General features: G+C 38.6%; 1 protein-coding gene across 1 annotated transcript in view; it reads left to right on the forward strand.

The window, feature by feature from the left end:
• The window catches only part of PER3 (period circadian regulator 3), a 60610-nt gene that overhangs the window by 32257 nt on the left and 8249 nt on the right, over positions 1 to 20104 (forward strand). The window contains exons 15-18 of the mRNA XM_007453306.1: positions 196 to 381; positions 10849 to 11094; positions 11432 to 12099; positions 13760 to 13874. Of these exons, the coding sequence (XP_007453368.1) occupies positions 196 to 381; positions 10849 to 11094; positions 11432 to 12099; positions 13760 to 13874 (1215 nt within the window). The remainder of the gene's footprint in view (positions 1 to 195; positions 382 to 10848; positions 11095 to 11431; positions 12100 to 13759; positions 13875 to 20104) is intronic.

A 20104-nucleotide genomic window follows, 5' to 3' on the forward strand; every position in this document is an offset into this window, starting at 1 on the left:
AGAGAGTTATTACAAAGCCACCCCTCTCTGTTTTCGCTCTAATCTTTTGACTTTAATTATTTCATTGTAATCACAAAGAATCCACATTGCCTCTTTATGGCCAGTAGGTTTTAAATTGTCAGTTATAAGTGTGTGTAAACTGTTTGGGTCTTTAACAATGAATTTCCAGTTGGGAATTTTTCTTTTCACTGTCAGTTGCTCTTACATCACCAGCTGTTTCTCAGATCCCAGCCGTACCTACATCAGAAATGCCAGCTAGTGGACGGTCCACAGATGCTGAAGGAGGAGCTCCACAGACCCTGACCGAGGAGGCTCTGAGCCTGGGCATGAGGCAGTGCAGCTACAGCAGCACCGTTGTTCACATGCCACCACTGGAGTCAGGTACCACGGTACCTTCTATTTTAAAATACACTCGACGTTAAATACACCGTCGTGAGAAAACAAGTCATTAATGCCATTTACTTAGCAATGACATCTAAATTATAAATACTTTTTTCTTTAATTCAGTTACAGTATTTTTGGAAATATCACATTTATGTTGGATACATACTTAGGACTGTATTTCTTAGTTATGTCCTTTGCCAGTCAACTCTTGACACACGTAAGGCACCTAGAATAGTAGCTGATACATAATAATAAGTCCTCAATTGTTGATGGGACTGCCTTGGGTCACTTTGTTGCTGACCTTGAAAGAAAGTGTCCAATTCAAACTTGGACTGTAGTTGTGACTAGATGGGTCATATATACATTCAAATTTTGTTTGGTAACAATGAGGACAGTATGTTTGAAATGCTCTTCCTTTAACATAATGATTTGGTGAACTATTCTGATGTCTTCTTTTTATTCCTTTTTACTGTTTCCTATCCTTTTTCACTTTTGCGTTATTCATAAGGATTTGGTGGATGAGGAAATGGTGACAAACGTGTTCAATCAGGTTTTCGGATTATGTCTAACATCTTTGCTAGTCTTCAGTGATATATAAGTTACCATATGCTGAGCTGTGACTGTGTACCATTCCCCTCCCCTAGTTCTTCATATAAATTAATTCATTTTATCTTCACAACCACCCTTTGAGGTGGAGAACGTTATGTTACTAGGTGGATTGTGGATTGGTGGGAAAAGGCCAGATCGACAGCTGTTGTGAGGTTAGATTATTTCTGTTTGTTTTTTTATTATATTATTGATATTATATTATACTATTAGATGATTTCCGTATATCTTAGTCTATTATTTCTATTATTTCTAATTAGCCACAGATAGAGTTTTTTTGGAGTTGAGCTAGTCCCTCAGGAGAGGAGCAGATGCATGTTTTTTAGGGTACCTGTTCTTAAATACTTTGGAGTCCTATGTGGGCGTGTAGCTGTCAGTGACACAGTCCATGCAAGGTAGGGCCTCACCCAACATGGAAACCTCTTTTTTTGACTGTGCCACTATACTTTGTATACTCTGGTTTTATATTACTGTTTTGAAAGAATCTATACTACAATCTACATGCTTTCATTTAAAGAATAAGGGATATTTACTGATAATCATTTCTCCTGACATTAAACCAGTCTCAGCATCTACAGGTGCTCATCTTTATTCTAAGGAGAGAAAGCAGAATCAGAGCCCAGATGTTCTTGAACTGCATCTGTCTTTTGCTTTCTGGAAAGCCCGTACTCCTGGAGTTTATACCTTATGCTAATAATGAGTTGGGTCTGAGGACCATGACCCCAAATGCATTTCTCTGCAAGTTATTATTTCTGTTTTATATATGGAACAATTAAGGCATGAACAGGTTAAGTAACAACTTGCCCAAAGTCACACAGCAAACAAGTGGCAGAGTAGAGAATCAAACACTGACAATTAGTCTCCAGAAACCATTGCCATTACAGATATTTTTAAATCTATACCAGGGTTGATGGAGTTGGAGATATAAAAATAAGCTAAAAAGCCAAGAGATAAACTAAAATGTAATTTTTAAAAACAAATAATCCAAAAGAAGGACAGGAAAGGACGATGAGGGCAACAACAACAACAATAAAACCAGGGAACCTATCAAACCAATAAAATAAAATAATAGCTCTAAATCCAACTAAGTCTATAATTACATAAAATGGCAGAAATTGTCAGAACAGGTAAAAATAAATCAAGACCCAAGTACGTGCTGTCTGCAGAGTACAATTTAAATATAAATTCACAAATGGGTTGAGAACAATTGGATGGGGAAGATGCACAATCCAAACAACACGCCTAAAAAGGCTGAGTGCCTGTATTAATAATAGACTTCAGGAGGGAGTCTCACCAGAGACATTTCATTGTGACAAAGCAGCCAGTTCATCAAGAAGACATAACAAACATGGAAGTGTTTTCACTCATAACAGACCTTTAAAGATATGAAGCAAAAATTGAATGAGTCGGAGAAAGTCTTTCCATAATCATAGTTGAAGAACTTAACACCCCTTTTCTGCCAATGTTAAAACATCTTAATGAAATAGATGATCTGAACAGTGCGGTCAGCCACTTGACCTAATTGATATCTAGAGAACACAACACACAATAACTGCGTTATACATATTCTTTTCAAGTGCACATGATATGTTCGCTGAGATATAAAATAGGTTGGGATGTAATACAAGTCTCAAATTTGAAATAATTGATGTTTTACAAACTACACTCTTTGGCTAGAGTTAATTCAATTAGAAATCAGTAAAAGTGAGATATTTATAAAGAGATTAATAACTTGAACTGCTAATGTTGGAGAAGAAAAGTCTCAACTCAGGGATCTAAAGTTCCACTTTAAGAAGCTAGCCAAAAAAAAAAAAAAAAACAAACCAAAACCAAAAACAAAATAAACCCAGGCAGAAGGAGAGAAGTAATAGAGATAAAAGCAGAAATCAACAAAGTAAAAAACAGACAGTACAGAAAATTAAAGCTCAAAGTTGCTTCTCTGAAGATGAACAAAAATTGATAAACCCTTTATGCCAGTACCACACCGTTTTGATTCCTATAGTTTTATAGTAAGTCTTGAAATCAGGTAGTGTAAATCCTCCAACTTTGTTCATTTTCAAGATTGCTTTGAATATTCTAATTCAAAAAGTCCTGCAGCGGGGCTTCCCTCGTGGCGCAGCGGTTAAGAATCCGCCTGCCAACGCAGGGGACACGGGTTCAATCCCTGGTCCGGGAAGATCCCACATACCATGGAGCAGCTAAGCCCGAGTGCCACAACTACTGAGCCTGTGCTCTAGAGCCCACGAGCCACAACTACTGAGCCCACGAGCCACAGCTACTGAAGCCTGCATGCCTAGAGTCTGTGCTCCGCAACAAGAGAAGCCACAACAATGAGAAGCCCGCACACCAAAACGAAGAGTAGCCTCCGCTCACCGCAACTAGAGAAAGCCCACGTGCAGCAACGAAGACCCAACACAGCCAAAAATAAATAAATTAAGTAAATAAAATTTTTTTTAATTAAAAAAAAAAGCCCTGCAGGGATTTGAATTGATACATTGAATCTATATATCAACTTGGGGAGAATTGATATCTCAAAAATGTGGAGTCCTCTAATCCATGAACCTGGTATATCTATTCATTTATTTAGGTATTCTTAACTTCCTCACGGTAATATCTTACAGTTTTCAGTGTACAGATCTTGCATATCTTTTGTCAGTTTTAACCTCAAGTATTTCATATTATAAATAGGATTATTTTTAATGTCAGTTTCCAATTATTTGTTGCCAGTGTATAGAAATGTAATTGAGTTTTGTATATTAATCTTTTATTCTACAGGCTTGCTAAACTCACTTATTAGTTCTAGAAACTTTTTGTCGATTCCCTAGGATTTTCTACATGTATGATCATGTCTATGAAAGTCAGTTTTACTTCTTTTCCAATCTTCTTTTTAATCTTTTTTTTGTTTTTTTTTTTGCCTCCTTGAACTGGCTATATAGAACCTCTAATAAATACTGAATAAAAGTTGCAAGAGCAACTATTCTTATGTTTTTCCTGATCTTGGAGAAAAAACATTAATTATGTTGTCCTAGGTTTTTCATAAATGTACTTTATCAAATTGAGGACGTTCCCTTCTATTCCTAATACCCTCAGAATTTTTTTTATCAGAAGTGGATGTTGGATTTTGTCAAATCTCTCCATCTGTTGAGATGATCATAAGATTTTTCTTTTTTAGTTTCTTTTTCAGTTTGTTAATATGATGAATTAAGTATTTTTATTTCATTCAGTTTATTTAAACTGAAGAAAAAAGCAGTTCACCCATTTCACCCACTCCCCACCTCTGGCAACCACCAATCTGTTCTCTGTATCTGTGAGCTTGACTTTTTTTAATAATTTATTTTTAGATTCCATATATAAGAGAGATCATATGGTATTTGTCTTTCACTGTCTGACTTACTTTACTTAGCATAATGCCATCAAGGTCCATCCATGTTGTTTGAATGGCAAGATTTCATCCTTTTTTATAGCTGGATAATATTCCTGTATGTGTGCGTGTGTGTGTAGACCAGAGGTTCTCTGTACATCCATTGATGGATATTTAGGTTGTTTCCATGTGTTGGCTGTTGTAAATAGTGCTCCAGTGAACGTGGAGGTGTGTTTATCTTTTCAAATTAGTGTTTTTGTTTTCTTCAGATAAATACCCAGTAGTGAAATTGCTGGTTCATATGATAGTTCTAGTTTTAATTTTTTGAGGAACCTCTGTATGGTTTTATAAAGTGGCTGCACCAGTTTACATTCCCACCAACGGTGCACAAGGGTTCCCTTTTCTCCACATCCTTACCAACACATTATTATTATTATTTTGACTTTTGACCAATCTTCTTTTATCTTATTTTTTTAAATTTTATATTGGACTATAGTTGATTTACTATGTTGTGTTAGTTTCAGGTATACTACAGCAAAGTGATTTAATTGTACATATTCATATATCTATTCTTTTTCAGATTCTTTTTTCCATATAAGTTATTACAGAGTATTGCGTAGAGTTCCCTGTGCCATACATAGGTCCTTGTTGATTATCTATTTTATATATAGTAGTTTGTATATGTTAATCCCAACCTCCTAATTTATCCCTCCTCCTCCCCGACCTTTCCCATTTGGTAACCATAAGCTTGTGTTCTAAGTCTGTGAGTCTGTTTCTGGTTTGTAAATAAGTTCATTTTATCATTTTTTTAGAGTCCACATGTAAGGGACATCATAAGATATTTGTCTTTCTCTGTCTGACTTCAGTTAGTATGATCATCTCTAGGTCCATCCATGTTGCTGCAAATGGCATTATTTCATTCTTCTTTTATGGCTGAGTAGTATTCCATTGTGTATATATACCACATCTTCTTTAACCATTCCTCTTTTGATGGACATTTAGGTTGCTTCCATGTCTTGGCTGTTGTGAATACTGCTGCTGTGAACACTGCTGTGCATGTATCTCTTTGCAGTTTTTGTCTTTTCTGGATATATGCCGAGGAGTGGGATTGCAGGATCATATGGCAACTCTAGTTTTTAAAGAACCTCCATACTGTTCTCCATAGTGGCTGTATCAATTTACATTCCCACCAACAGTGTAGGAGGATTCCCTTTTCTCCACACCCTCTCCAGCATTTATTATTTGTAGACCTTTTGATGATGGCCATTCTCACCAGTGTGAGGTGACATCTCATTGTAGTTCTGATTTTCATTTCTCTAATAATCAGTGACGTTGAGCATCTTTTCATGTGCTTTTTGGCCGTATGTATGTCTTTTTTGGAGAAATGTCTTTTTAGGTTTTCTGCCCATTTTTAAATCAGATTGCTTATTTTTTTGGCTGTTGAATTGTATGAGCTCTTTATATATTTTGGATATTAGCCACTTACCAGGTATATGATTTGCAAATATTTTCTCCCATTCAGTTGGTTGCCTTTTCATTTTGTTGATCGTTTCCTTTGCTGGGCAAAAGTTTTGTTCTTCTTTCTCAAGATTGCTTTGGCTATTCAGGGTCTTTGATGTTTCCATACAAATTTTTCGACTGTTTGTTCTATTTCTCTGAAAAATGCTATTGGAATTTTGATAGAGATTGCCTTGAATTTGTATATTGCTTTGGGTAGCATGGACATTTTAACAATATTGATTCTTCCAGTCCATGTGCATGAAATATCCTTCCATGTATTTGTGTCTTCTTCAATTTTAAATGTTAAAATATCTTTGCATTCCTGGGTTAAACCCCACTTGGTCATGATGTATTTCCTTTTTTATATATTGGATTCATTTTGCTAAAATTTTCATAAGAATTTCGAGATCTATGTTTATGAGAGCTATTGGTCTGTCATTTTGTTTGGTTTTGTTTTAATGACTTTGGTTTTGGTATCAGGATACTCCTGGGCTCATAGCATGAGTTGGGAAGTGTTTTGTTCTCTTCAGTTTTCTAGAAGACTTTATATAGAATTGGTATTTTTTCTTCCTTAAATGTTTGCTCAAACTCACCAGTAAAGCCGTCTGGGCTTGAAGTTTTCTTGGTGGAGAAGTTTATAACTACAAATTCAATTTTTTAAGTAGATATGGGGCTATTCAGGTTTTCTACCTCTTGTTGAGTGATCTTTGTTAGTGTGTATGTCCCAAAGAACTGGTCGATTTTGTCTAAGTTGTCAAGTTTATTGGAAAAAGTTGTTTATAATGTTCCCTTATTATTCTTTTGATGTCTAGTGATAGTAGGGTCTCTAGTGATGTTTCCTCTATCATTTCTGAAATTGGTAACTTATATCTGCTCTTTTTTTCCTCATCAGTCTTGCTAGAGTTTAATCAATTTTACTGCTCTCTGCAAAGAGCCAGCTTAAATTTTATTGATTTTCTCTTTATTATTTTTCTGTTTTCTACAATACTTAACAGATTTTTACTCTGATCTTTCTTATTTCCTTTCTTCTGCTTACTTTTGTTTTACCTTTTGCTCTTGTTTTTCCAGTTTCTTAAGATGGAAGCTGAAGTCACTGATTTCAGATATTTCTTCCCTAGTGGATTTTAGTGTAAATATTCCTTTTGCTCTCAGCTGCACTTCACACATTTTGATGTATTTCATTTCATTTTCATCATGTTCAAATGCTGCCTGATATCCCTTCTTATATCTTCTTTGAAATCATTTACGTTATCACAAATGTCATATATATATATCATCATATATTATTTAAAAAGCATATTTAGAGATTTTCCAGACCTCTTTATGTTATTGATTTCTAATTTAATCCCATTTTGGTCAGAGAAAATACAAAACTTGAATTCTTTTAAATTTATTGAGGCTTGTTTTATGGTCTGTATATGGTCTACCTTGGTAACTGTTCTGTATGCACTTGGAAAGGATGTTTATTCTGCCCAGTGTATAAACTAGGTCAGGTTGGTTGATAGTCTTGTTCAAGTCTTCTCTATCCCCCAGTTTTCTGAATACTTGCTGTACCTCAGGAGGAGTGTTGAAGTCTCTGGCTGTAACTGTGGGCTTGTCTATTTCCCCTTGCCATTTTATCAGTTTTTGCTTCATGCATTTTGAAGCTTTCTTACTTTGTGCATAAATGTTTAGAATTGCTGTGTCCTTTTGATGAATTTATCCTTTTATCATTGTGAAATGACCTTCTTATCCCTTGTCTGTTCTTTGCTCTAAAATATACTTTGTCTTACGTTACTGTATTCACTCCAGCGTTCTTTTTTTTTTTTTTTTTTTTTTACTTGGTGTTAACATGTTATATCTTTTTCCACCGTTTACTTTTAACCTATGTGTGTCTTGGTATTTAACGTGGGCTTTATTTTAGTGGTTGCTTAGAGTTTATGATGTATATATTTAATTTTTGCCAGTCTACCTTCTGGAGATATTATACCACTTAATGCATAGTATAAGAACCTTAAAGTACTATATACTTCCAGTTCCCCCCTTTGGCCTTTGTCTGTTGGCATATATTTCTACATATGTTAGAAATCCCACACTACATTGTTATTATGCTTACTTACATAGTCATTATCTTTGAAAGAGGTTTAAATGTTTACCCCTGTAGTTATCTCTTCCAGCGCTTTTCATTCCTTTATGTAGATTCATCTGACATCACTCTCCTTCTGCCTGAGGGCATTCCTTTTCTATCTCTTGTAGTACAGGTCTACTCATGATGAAGTCTTCCCATTTTTGTATGTCTGAAAATGTCTTTATTTCACCTTCTCGTTGTAAAGACATTTTATCAGAGCATAGAATTCTAGGTTGACAGTGTTTATCTTTCAGTACCTTAAAGATTCTGCTCCACTGTCTTCTCAGTTGCATTGTTTCTGACAGGAAGTCTGTTGTCATATGTAGTGTTTGCATGTCTTTTTTCTGGCTACTTGTAAGATTTTTCTCCTCATCATTAATTTCAAGAATTTGAGGGACTTCCCTCATGGTGCAGTGGTTAAGAATCTGCCTGCCAATGCAGGGGACATGGGTTTGATCCCTGGTCCAGGAAGATCCCACATGCCATGGAGAAACTAAGCCTGTGCACCACAACTACTGAACCTGCGCTCTAGAGCCCATGAGCCACAACTACTGAGCCTGCATGCCACAGCTACTGAAGCCCATGTGCCACAGCTGCTGAAGCCCGCGCACCTAGAGCCCGTGCTCCACAACAAGAGAAGCCACCTCAACGAGAAGCCCGTGTACCACAGTGAAGAGTAGCCCCTGCTCACCGCAACTAGAGAAAGCCCACACACAGCAACGAAGACCCAACACAGCCAATAATTAATTAATTAATTAATTTTTTAAAAAAGAATTTGATTGTGATGTCCGTGATGTAGTGTTCTTCATGTTTTTTGTGCTTGGAGTTCGTTGAGCTTCTTGGATTTTTAGGTTTAGAGTTTCCATCAAATAGAAGAAAATGTTTTCCGTTATTTTTAAAATAATTTTTTCTGTTTCCTCTTTTTCTGGGACTCAAGTTATAGGTATACAGGCTGCTTGAAGTTGTCTCACAGTCCACTGATGCTCTGTTCATTTAAGTCTTTTTCAATTTTTTAGGTCTTTGTTTCATTTGGGGACAGTCTCTGTTGCTATGTCTTCAGGTTCACTGGTATTTTCTACTGCAATATCTAATCTGTTGTTAATTTCCATTCAGTATATTTTCCAACTCACATATTTTAGTTTTCATTTCCAGAAGTTCTGTTTGGATGTTTTTAAAATATATCTTCCATGTCTTTATATAACATATTTAATCTTCCCTGTGGCTGTATGGAATACAGTATAATAACTATTAACGTTCTATCTGCCAATTCTAACATCTCTTCCAGCCCAGGGTTGGTTTTTCTTGATTAATTTTTCTCCTTATTGTGGGTTGTATTTTCCTGCTCCTTTGTATGCCTAGTCTTTGATTGGATGACAGATACTGGGATTGGGTGCTGAATATTTCTGTATTGCTGTGAGCACCATTGAGCCTTATTCTGGGACCCAGTTAAGCTAGGTGGAAACAGATTGGTCTTTTCAGGCTTTGCTTTTAAAATTGGTTAGGCTGGACCAGAGCAGTGTAGGGTAGGCCTAATTCTTCTCTGCTACTGAGGCAAGACCCTTCAGAGCATTCTACCCATTGCCCATGGATTATGAGATTTTTCTAGTCTGGCTGTTGCGAGTGAGCCCTGTGCTCCAGGTGGTGTGAGCTTCGGTCTGATCCTTTCAGGTGATTTTTTTCCTCCCATCTTTCCACTGGTGAGGACTCTGGGGTCCCTGCAGCTGTCTGGAGTCCCCTCTGTGCAGCTCTCCTCTACACTTCTCTTCCTGAAAATCCAGCCACCGTGGCCTCCCCAGACTCTCAGCTCTGCCTCTGCCCCCAGGGAGCCCACGAGGCTCACCTGGTTTCCCCACCTTGCTCCTCAGAAACTCTCAAGGCAGTAAGCTGGGCAGATGTGGGGCTCACCTTGTTTTCCATCCCTTAGGAGGCACTCTCCTTTGTTACCTGATGTTCAGTGTCTTGGAACTTATTGTTTCATATATTTAGTCCCTTCCTGGTTGTTTCAGGTGGGAAGGTCAGTCTAGTCCCTGTTCCTCCATCTTGGCCAAAATCCGAAGTCCTTCTGCTGTGTTGACTTACACTAGTCAGTGCCTGTTTCTGGAAGCGGAATGGGGGCATGCCCACCCACACTTCAGTACCACACAGCAGGGGAGAGGTGGAATGGACGCTGGGAGAACCCACCAGTATCCACCATAAAGTCTTTTGTACCTGGAAGAAGTAATGTTTAGAAGCAACTCAGCATCCATCTACAGATGCTTACTTTAGTAAAAAGTCATAAATACATCATATGTGATGCACTGATAAAAGGGATATTGTTAAATGAAAAAACACATTGCAGGCTAGAGTACAAGATTATATGCCGTTTGGGTAAACATGGAGGTGAGGAATAAGACTCTGTATTCATGCTTATTTATAGATGTGTAAAGAAAGTAGACAGATATATAAGGAAATAAAAGAAATGGTTTTCTATGGGGAGAATAAATGAGAACTAGGCAGATTGTGTACAGGGATAGGGAGAAGCTACTAAATGTCTTTCTAATACATGCTGATTTTTGAACCACGTGGATATATTACATATTAAGAAAAATAAATCCAAACATAACAATTTCTTGGAGAATTCAGGGAGATAGAAGAATATTTACAATGAAAGCAAGATTTAAATAAGTATGCACATTGAGTATTACAACTCTAAAACATATACAGGTGTACAAAGAGTATAAAGAAAGGCAGAAAATTAAAAATTTATCTGCTAGATTGATGAAGGTTTTATATTCCAGCTGTTGTAATGATTGTAAACATTTATTGAAAGATAACTAAATTAGTGAAAGTAAATAAACACAAAATAACTGGTAGGAGTTAAAATTAAATCTGTCTTCCTCCACTTCATCAGAATTGAGTCCAGCAGAGCTTGGCACCCTGCCCTGTGAACCCTGGACCCTCAGCACACACCCAGCTCCACTGGCCTCAGAACAGTTTAAACACATAGGGCTCACAAAGGCTGTGCTGTCAGCCCACACGCAGAAGGAAGAACAGAGTTATGTGGATCAATTCCGGGACAAGATTCTGTCATCGCCCTACAGCTCCTATCTTCAGCAAGAAAGCAGAAACAAAGCTACATATTCAGAAGTTCAAGGTAGTTACATTTTTAAAAATATATTCCCTTTATCAGCGTAGTTGTCAAATTTATAAATCATACGTGAGTACTGGGAGATACGGAGTGGAGTATAGGAGTTTTGCTTGTAAGAAACTGATTGAGAGATACTGAAATAAGTTTATTTTATAGCAACAGCTTTTACCCAGGATCTTGTTCATCTTTTTAGAGCTATTTTCTGTCATCCCTGTAGTGGACACAGTTACTATCGGCCAATGTTTATTCCTTGTAAAATCTACTTAGAATTATCTATCAACATTGTCCTTCTCTTCCGTTCTGGCTTAGTTTTCTGTAACACACCTTCCTCTTTACCCTTCAGGAGATTCTGCTTCCAAGCCTACCCGATCCGCTGGTTGCAGGAAGGGGAAGCACAAGCGTAAGAAGCTGCTCATGTGGTCGGACAGCAAGGGCACTAAGGATGACTTCTGTCCCCACCTCGTAGGAGAGGCCCAGGATGGACAGCCCTGGTGCCCTTCCTCCACCTCCTCTCCTCATGCCTCTGGCCCATCGCTCCAGGCTGCAGTGGTGGTTCCCAGCCAGGCACCTTGCCTCGTCCAAGCCCTTCCTCTCCCAACCGTGACCTCCCTGGGGAGAGAACGTGCAGCCTCAGAAACTGCGCTGCAGAGTCTGCCTGAGCCGCCTTTCCCCAATGGCTTGCAGTCTTTCCCAGCTCTGCCCTCTGCTTGCCTAGATGCTTTTATGAACATCTTCCTGCATGACCCCCCTATCTGTCCTCTCTTGTTACCACCATTCTCCCCATATCCATTCTTGGGAGCAGCAGGCTCTTCTGAAATACCCGCCTCGGTATCAGCAGTGCCTCCAAATCCAGGCCCACCATCTTCAGCCATCAGCCAAAGGAGCGGCGAGGGAAAGTGGGGGACCCAGAATGAAGGGCACCCCCTCATTAACTCAAAGAGCAGCTCCCCGCTCCAGCTCGACCTGCTGCAGGAGGACAGGTCCAGATCCTGTGCGTCCCCAGAAGCTGAGTATGTAAGTGACACTAACTTTCAACACACAAGAGAGAAAATAAATGTGCGTCCTCTTATTAAAATTAAGGTTTTTGCACTTAGGCTCAAGACTAATGGCCTAGATGGGTAACTGTATTACAGCTGAGGTTGAGACTTTGTTCTGCAGAAACATGCAGTATATCCTTCAGACTCCATTTAAAAAGCTGCAGTGAGGGCTTCCCTGGTGGCGCAGTGGTTGAGAGTCCACCTGCCGATGCAGGGGACACGGGTTCGTGCCCCAGTCCGGGAAGATCCCACATGCCGCGGAGTGGCTGGGCCCGTGAGCCATGGCTGCTGAGCCTGTGCATCCGGAGCCTGTGCTCCGCAACGGGAGAGGCCACAGCAGTAAGAGGCCTGCGTACCGCAAAAAAAAAAAAAAAAAAAAAAAAAGCTGCAGTGAAAGAATCTGCTGTGTACTGAGTTCTTACATACTTTGCGAGGTTTTCCCCAAAGTGCTATCTTTCAGATTTTCTTTGTGAACTGGATTTCCCCTCTGCTTTAAAATTTGATATCCAGGTACTAAACTTAAGTGTGCATTGCCTATAAGATGTGTTTTCTTACTTACAACTGGGGTTATGGGCTGGTTAGACAGGAACAAGCCATACTGATAAGACTTATCTTATCCATGTCTTATCAGTATGGCTTGTTCCTGTCTAACCAGCCCATAACCCCAGTGGTAGCAATTTTACTTTTTCAGACACAGTTGTAGGACACCAGGTCTGGATGGAGGGCGTAGGAGCTCATTTTTGTCATTAATTATCAGTAAAGTAGTCAGTTTATATAGTTTTATACTTACACATGTCATTTTTTAAAACGAAAAATTTTGGGTCACTTTCCTTTAACTTTTCATCTCTTTACCTAAAAAGTCATTCTCAGATTTACTTGTCAGGTTACATTTTGGGATAAGACTTTCCTATACTTAGGTATAGGATCCAAGACAAGCATGAATATTTACGCAAAGTTTTTCTTCAGTCTTCCCTTCGAGGTATAATAATGATTTTAAACAAATGTTCAGAATCTGATGATCCAAATCAAGAAAGTTTGCTCAATTTTGAAAGCCTGATATTAGTACACTTGCTAGAAATCTAATGCAAAGCCTGGGTTGCGGAATCAGACCTGGCTTCCAATCCTGGCTCTGCCACAGGTTAGGTGGCTTAGCTTACACAAGTTATTTAACCTTTCTATGCCTTTGTTTTCTTATTTGAAAAATGGAAAGATTAAGACTTCATGGCTTTTTCTGAGGACTAAATTAAGTAATATTTATATAGCCCTTCTCCCCATGCAGTATAAGCTCAGGATAGCTGGAACATGGTTTTGTTCACTATTATATTACTAGTGTTTTGAACAATTCTTAGAACATATAAAGTATTCAATATATGTGTTCTGAATGACAAAACATAATAATAAAGCACATACCTGTATGGTTCCTGGAATGTAATAGGTGCTCAAAAAGCAGTGGTATCTTTAATATTATAAGTAAAGGAACTTTGACCACATTCCTGGGGGCAGGCTGAAAATGTTTTACTTCTCAGTTATGTATATACCTTTTTTTCTGTTCAACATGTGAAGTTGAAGATCTGCCAGTTATTTTGTAACAGGATGTTTGAGATGTTCAAATCTTTTCTTGTGTCCTTACTTTCTAGCAGCCTGTCAGTCTCAACAGTGAGAATAAGAACGATCATTTTACTACCACTGAACTGTCTACGGTGTCACTGCATGAGGCTTCTCCTCCGGGAGCTGGTTCTGCAGCAGCAGGTAGTGGATCAAAATGACACATCCTTCACACTCTGTGGTCAGGAGGTGACTACGTAACAGGCTGTCTGGTTTTGGTCCTGGCATGAAAGTATTTTTTTCCTTTTTGTAAGCTTTATTGGGGTATATTTACATACAATCAATTCACCAAATTTAGGGGTACAAATCAAGAATTCTCACACATTGTCTACATTCGTGTAACCGCCACCACCATCACCATATAGAACGTTTCCAGGCTGTGACCGTTCGCAGTCTGTCTGCTGCCCTGATCCTCCACCTCCTCGCAAGCACTGATCTACTTTCTGTCACTTTAATGCTGCTCTTTCTATAACTTCATATAGATCAACTCATCCAGTTTGCAGTCTTTTGTGTCAGCATAGTGCTGTTGAGATTCATCCTTATTGTGTATATCAGTAATTTGTTCCTTTTTATTGCCAAGTGGAATTACATTGTATGGATAGCAATTCATCAGTTGATGGTTATTCGGTTGTTCCCAGTTTGGGGCTATTATGAATAATGCTGCTGTGAACATTAGTGTATGAGTCTTTTTGTGGACATATGTTTTCGTTTTTCTTGGGTAAATACCTCAGAGTGAAATCACTGGGTCACGTGGTAAGTATACGGTTAACTTCATAAGAAACTGCCAACTGTTTTCCAGCGTGGCTGTACCATTTGCATTCCTATCAGCCACATATGAGAGCTCCAATTGCAACGCATCCTGGCCAACACTGGGTATTGTCCATCATTTAAATTTTAGCCATTCCAGTGTATACACAGTGATACCTCATTGCGGTTTTATTGACTGTTGATTAATGGTGATGGCTGTCTTCTTGTGTACTTATTTGTCATTCATATGTGTTCACATCTGTTGCTTGTTTTGTGGGGGTGGTTTGTTAGTTTTCTTATTGAGTAGTAAGAGTTCTGTATACATTCTGGATACAAGTCTGTTATCAACTACTTGTTTTGCAAAAATTTCTTCCCTGTTGTGTGCCTTGCCCTTTTTTTTGGATCTTTTATTTTTATCTTCATTTTGAAGAGCAAAATGTTTTTAAATTTTGATGAAGTTCTGTTTATCAGTTTTTTCTTTTGTAAGTTGTGCCTTTTATGTCCTTTTTAAAGAAGTCCTTGCCTAACTAGAAGTCACTCAGATGGTCTCCTGTTTTCTCTTGGAAATTTTAGAGATTAAGCTTCTATATAGCTAAGTCTGTGATCCATTTTTAGTTACTTTTTATATATGGTGTGAGCTCACCTCCTCTCATAGGCACACCAGAATTGCCACTATTTATGGAACACCTGTCGATGAAAAAGACCAGAACCTACTGCAAAAGATCTTCTACAACTAAAGATGTAAAGAAGGAACCACGAGATGGGTAGGTGGTGGGGAGTCGCAGTATAGGCAAGACCCATACGCTGGGTGGGTGATCCACACATGGAAGAATAATTACAATTGCAAGGTTCTCCCCAAAGAGCAAAAAGTCTGAGTCCCACATTGGGCCCCCCAGCCTGGGGCTTCTACTCCAGGAAGATGAGCCCCAAGAACTTTTGGCTTTGAAGCCCAGCGGTGCTTACTTTTGGGAGAGCCAGAGGGCTGTGGAAAATAGAGACTCCACTTTTAAAAGGCTCACACAGGATCTCACCCGCTCCAGGACCCAGGGCAGAAGCAGTAATCTGAAAGGGGCCTGGGTCAGACCCACATGCTGATCTTGGAGAGTCTCCCCAAGAGGCAGGAAGCAGTTAATTGGAGCTCACCCCTGGGGACATAGGCATTGGTGGCAGCCACTTCTGGGAGCTCGTTCTGCCACATGGACTCTGTTGCTGGCAAGCGCCATTTGGGAATCCTTGTTGTAGCTTATTAGCCACAGGACCCAGGCCCACCACTCCCCCCCAGCCCTAAGGCACCAGGACTGGGACGCCTCAGGCCAAGCAACTAACTGGGCAGGGACACAGCCCCACCCAACAGCAGACAGTCAGCCTTAAGACCCCCTGAGCCCACACCTTCCCCTGGACACAGCCCTGCCCACCAGAGGGCCAAGGACCAGGCTCTACACACCATTGGGCAGGCACTAGATCTGGGACACCCAGGGCCCTGCACACAGAGACCCTGGGATCTAGCTTCACCTACCAGAGGGCACGCACCAGACCCAGAATCCCCTATCCCAGCCACCAATGAGCCTGTTCTAGCCTTGGAGCCAGCCTCACCCAACAGTGGGCGAACACCAACCCCAGGACAACCACAGCCCCGTTGCCTGTGGACCTAGCCCACACACCAGCAACCAACCTACCAGATACACAGAAATAAAAACAGCAAGTTAGGCAAAATGCGGCAACAGAGGAACACGTTCCAAGCAAAGGAATAAGATTTAAACCCCAGAAGAGCTAAGTGAAGTGGAGATAGTCCATCTACCCAAGGAAGAGTTCAAGGTGATGATTGTAAAGATGATCAGAGAACTCAGAAGAAGAATGGATGAACAGAGAGAGAAAATAGAACTTTTTAGCAGTTAGAAAATATAAAGAACAACCAAACAGAGGTGAAGAATACAATCATTGAAATGAAAAATACACTAGAAGGAATCAACAGTAGACAAAATGGTACAGAGGAATGGACCAGTGCGGTGGAAGACAGAGTAGTGGAAATCACTGAAGATGAACAGGAAAAAGAATAAAAAGATGTGAGGACAGTTTGAGACATCTGACACAACACCAGGCATACTAACATTCACATTTTTGAGGTTCCAGAAAGAGAAGAGAGAGAGAAAGGGGCAGAGAACATATTTGAAGATACAATAGCTGAATATATCCCTAACCTGGGAAAGGAAACATATCCAAGTCCAAGAAGAGCAGAGAATCCCAAAGAGGACCACATGAAGGCACATTGCAATTAAAATGGCAAAAATTAAGGATAAATAGAGAATATAAAGAAATAATAAGTGGGAACTTCCCGAGCATGGGGAAGGAACTGGATATACAAGTCCATGAAGCTAAGAGAACACCTAATTACCTCAACACAAAAAGACCTTCTTCACCAAGACACATCATATTAAAACTGTCAAAAGTCAATGGCAAAGAAAGAATTTTAAAGGCAGCCAGGGGAAAAAGGATGATAACCTGCAAAGGAACCCCCATTAGGCTATCAGCAGTTTTCTCAACAGAAACACTCTAGGCCAAGAGGGGGTGGAATGACACTCTCAAAATACTGAAATACAAAAACTGTCAGCCAAGAATACTCTATCCAGCAAAGTTACCCTTCAGATATGAAAGAGACACAAAGGCTTTCCCAGAAAAACAAAAGCTGAGGAAGTTCATCACCACTGGACCTGCCTTACAAGAAATGTTCAAAGGCGCTCTTCTGCCTGAAATGAAAAGGCAAAAGTACACAAAACCTTGAGTTAGGTAAAAATAGAATCGGAAAAATCACAACTCAGTCAGAATAGGTTTTTAAACACATTATTACAGCATAAAAGTTAAAAAGGAGGAAAAAGCAGTAAAAATATAGCTGCTTCAACTTGGTAACAAACTCACAACTGAAAAAGGGATAATTTATGACAACTAGAACATAAAAGGGGAAGATGAAAAGGACAGACCTGTACAAGTAAGTGAAGATAAGGTGCTCTCAGCATAAAAAGGACTATTTTATCTATGAGATACTTTATGCAAACCTCACAGTAACCACAAAACATAAATCTAGAGCAGAGACACGAAACATAAAAAAAAAAAGAAAAGAAAAGGAAACTGAGAAAAACATCATACAAAACCACCAAACCAAAATGGCAGACAGAAACACAAGGAAAAGAAACAATGGGGAAATAGAGCAACCAGAAAACAAAAGATTAAAAGGCACTACTAAGTCCTCATTTGCCAGTAATCACCATAAGTGTAAATGAATTGAATTCATCAATCAAAAGACACAGAGTGGCTGGATGGATTACAAAACAAGACCAAACTATACACTGTCTCCAGCTCAACAGACAAACATAGACACAAAAGAAGGGATGGAAGATGATACTCCAAGCAGATGGCAGCCAAAAGAAAGTGGTATAGCCATACTTATATCAGACAAAATAGACTTCAAGCCAAAGAAAGGTAACGAGACAAGATGGACATTATATAATGATGAAGGGGACAAGTCATCAGGAAGATATAACAGTTATTAATATTTATGCACCTAGCATAGGAGCATTAAAATATACAAAGCAATTATTAACAGACCTAAAAAGAGAAATTTGCAGCAACACAATAATAGTAGGGAACTTTAAAACTCCTCTTACATCAATGAATAGATGTCCTGTGAACAAGGAAACAGTGGCCTTAAATGAAACATTAGACCAGATGGATTCATGGATCTGTATAGTCAATTCAAATGCAGCAGAATACACATTCTTCTCAAGTCCACATAGAACTTTCTCAGGGATAGATCATCTGTTGGCACACAAAACAAGTCTCAGTGCATTTAAGAAGATGGAAATCATGTCACGCATTTTTTTCTAATCACAGTGGTGTGAAACTACAAATCAACTATGAGAAGAAAGCTGGAAAACTCAAAAATATGTAGAGACTGAACAACATGCTAGTGAACAACTATTGAGTCAATGAAGAAATCAAAGGAGAAATAAAAAAATACCTGAAGACAAATGACAGTCCAACATGTCAAAGCCTATGGGATGCAGCAAAAACAATACTAAGAAGAAAGTTTATAGCAATCCAGGCCTACCTCAAGAAAAAAGAAAAATATCAAACAGTCTAACTTTACACCCGAAGGAACTAGAAAAAGAAGAACAAATGAAGCCCAAAGTCAGTAGAAGGAAGGACATAAAGATCAGAGTCAGAAGAAATGAATTAGACACAAAATTGACAAACCTTTAGCTAGACTCACTAAGAAACAAAGGGATAAAGCTCTGATAAAGAAAACCAGAAGTGAAAGAGGAGAAATACGATACCATAGAAATACAGAGGATTAGAAGAGTATATTGTGAACAGCTACATGCCAACTACCTGGACAACTTAGAAGAAATGGACAAATTCTTAGAATCATATAGCTTTCTAAGACTGAATCATGAAGAAATGGAAAATCTTGATAGATTGATTACTAGTAAAGAGAATGAAACAGTAATCAAAGACGTCCCAAAAAAACAGAAGTCAAGGACCAGACAACTTCACAGGTGAATTCTCCCAAACATTCAAAGAAAGCTTAATACCTATGCTTTTCAAAACTCTTCCAAAAAATTGAAGAGGGGGAAACACTTTCCAACTCATTTTACAAGGCCATCATTGCCTGATGCCAAAACCAGACAAGGACAGCACACAAAAAAATAAAATTGCAGGCCAATATCTCTGATAAACCTAAATGTAAAAATCCTCAAAAAAGGTTAGCAAATACATTTAAAGGATCATACATCATGATCAGGTGGGATTTATTCCAGGGATGCAAGGATGGTTCAGCATCCACAGATCAGTCAATGTGAAACACTGTGATTAACAGAAAGAAGGATAAAAGTCAGATGATCATCTCAAGAGATGCAGAAAAAACATTTGACAAGATTGAATATCTATTTATAATTTTTAAAAACTCTATAAAATGGGTATAGTAGGAACATACCTCAACATAGTAAAGACCATGTATGACAGACCCACAACTAACATCGTACTCAGTGGTGAAAAGCTGAAAGCTATCCTTCTAAGATCAGAAAGAAGACAAGGATGCCAACTCTCACCACTCTTACTCAACATAGTATTGGAAGTCCTAGGCAGAGCAATTAGGCAAGAAAGAGAAACAGAAGGCATCCACATTGTAAAAGAAGAAGGAAAACTAACACGATTTGCAGTTGGTATGATTTTATATATAGAAAACCCTAAAGACTCCACACACACAAAAAAATACTAGAAATAATAAATGAATATAATAAATTTGCAGGGTACAAAATCAACGTACAAAAGCCTATTGTGTTTCTATACACTAAAAATGAACTAGCAGAAAGAGAAATTAAGAAAATCCCACAATCACAACAAAAAGAATAAAGTATCTAGGAATGAATTTAACAAGAAAGAGGTGAAAGACCTGTATACTGAAAAATATAAGAAATTGAAGAAGACAGAAATAAATGAAAAGATGTTCCCTGCTCAAGGACTAGAAGAGCTAACATTGTTAAAATGTACATACTACCTAAAGCAATCTACAGATTCAGTACCATCCCTATCAAAATCCCAAGGGCATTTTTCACAGAAATAGAACAAAATATTAT

The sequence above is a fragment of the Lipotes vexillifer genome, unplaced genomic scaffold, assembly GCF_000442215.2.
Source record: "Lipotes vexillifer unplaced genomic scaffold, Lipotes_vexillifer_v1.1 scaffold575, whole genome shotgun sequence".
Lineage (NCBI taxonomy): Eukaryota > Metazoa > Chordata > Mammalia > Artiodactyla > Lipotidae > Lipotes > Lipotes vexillifer.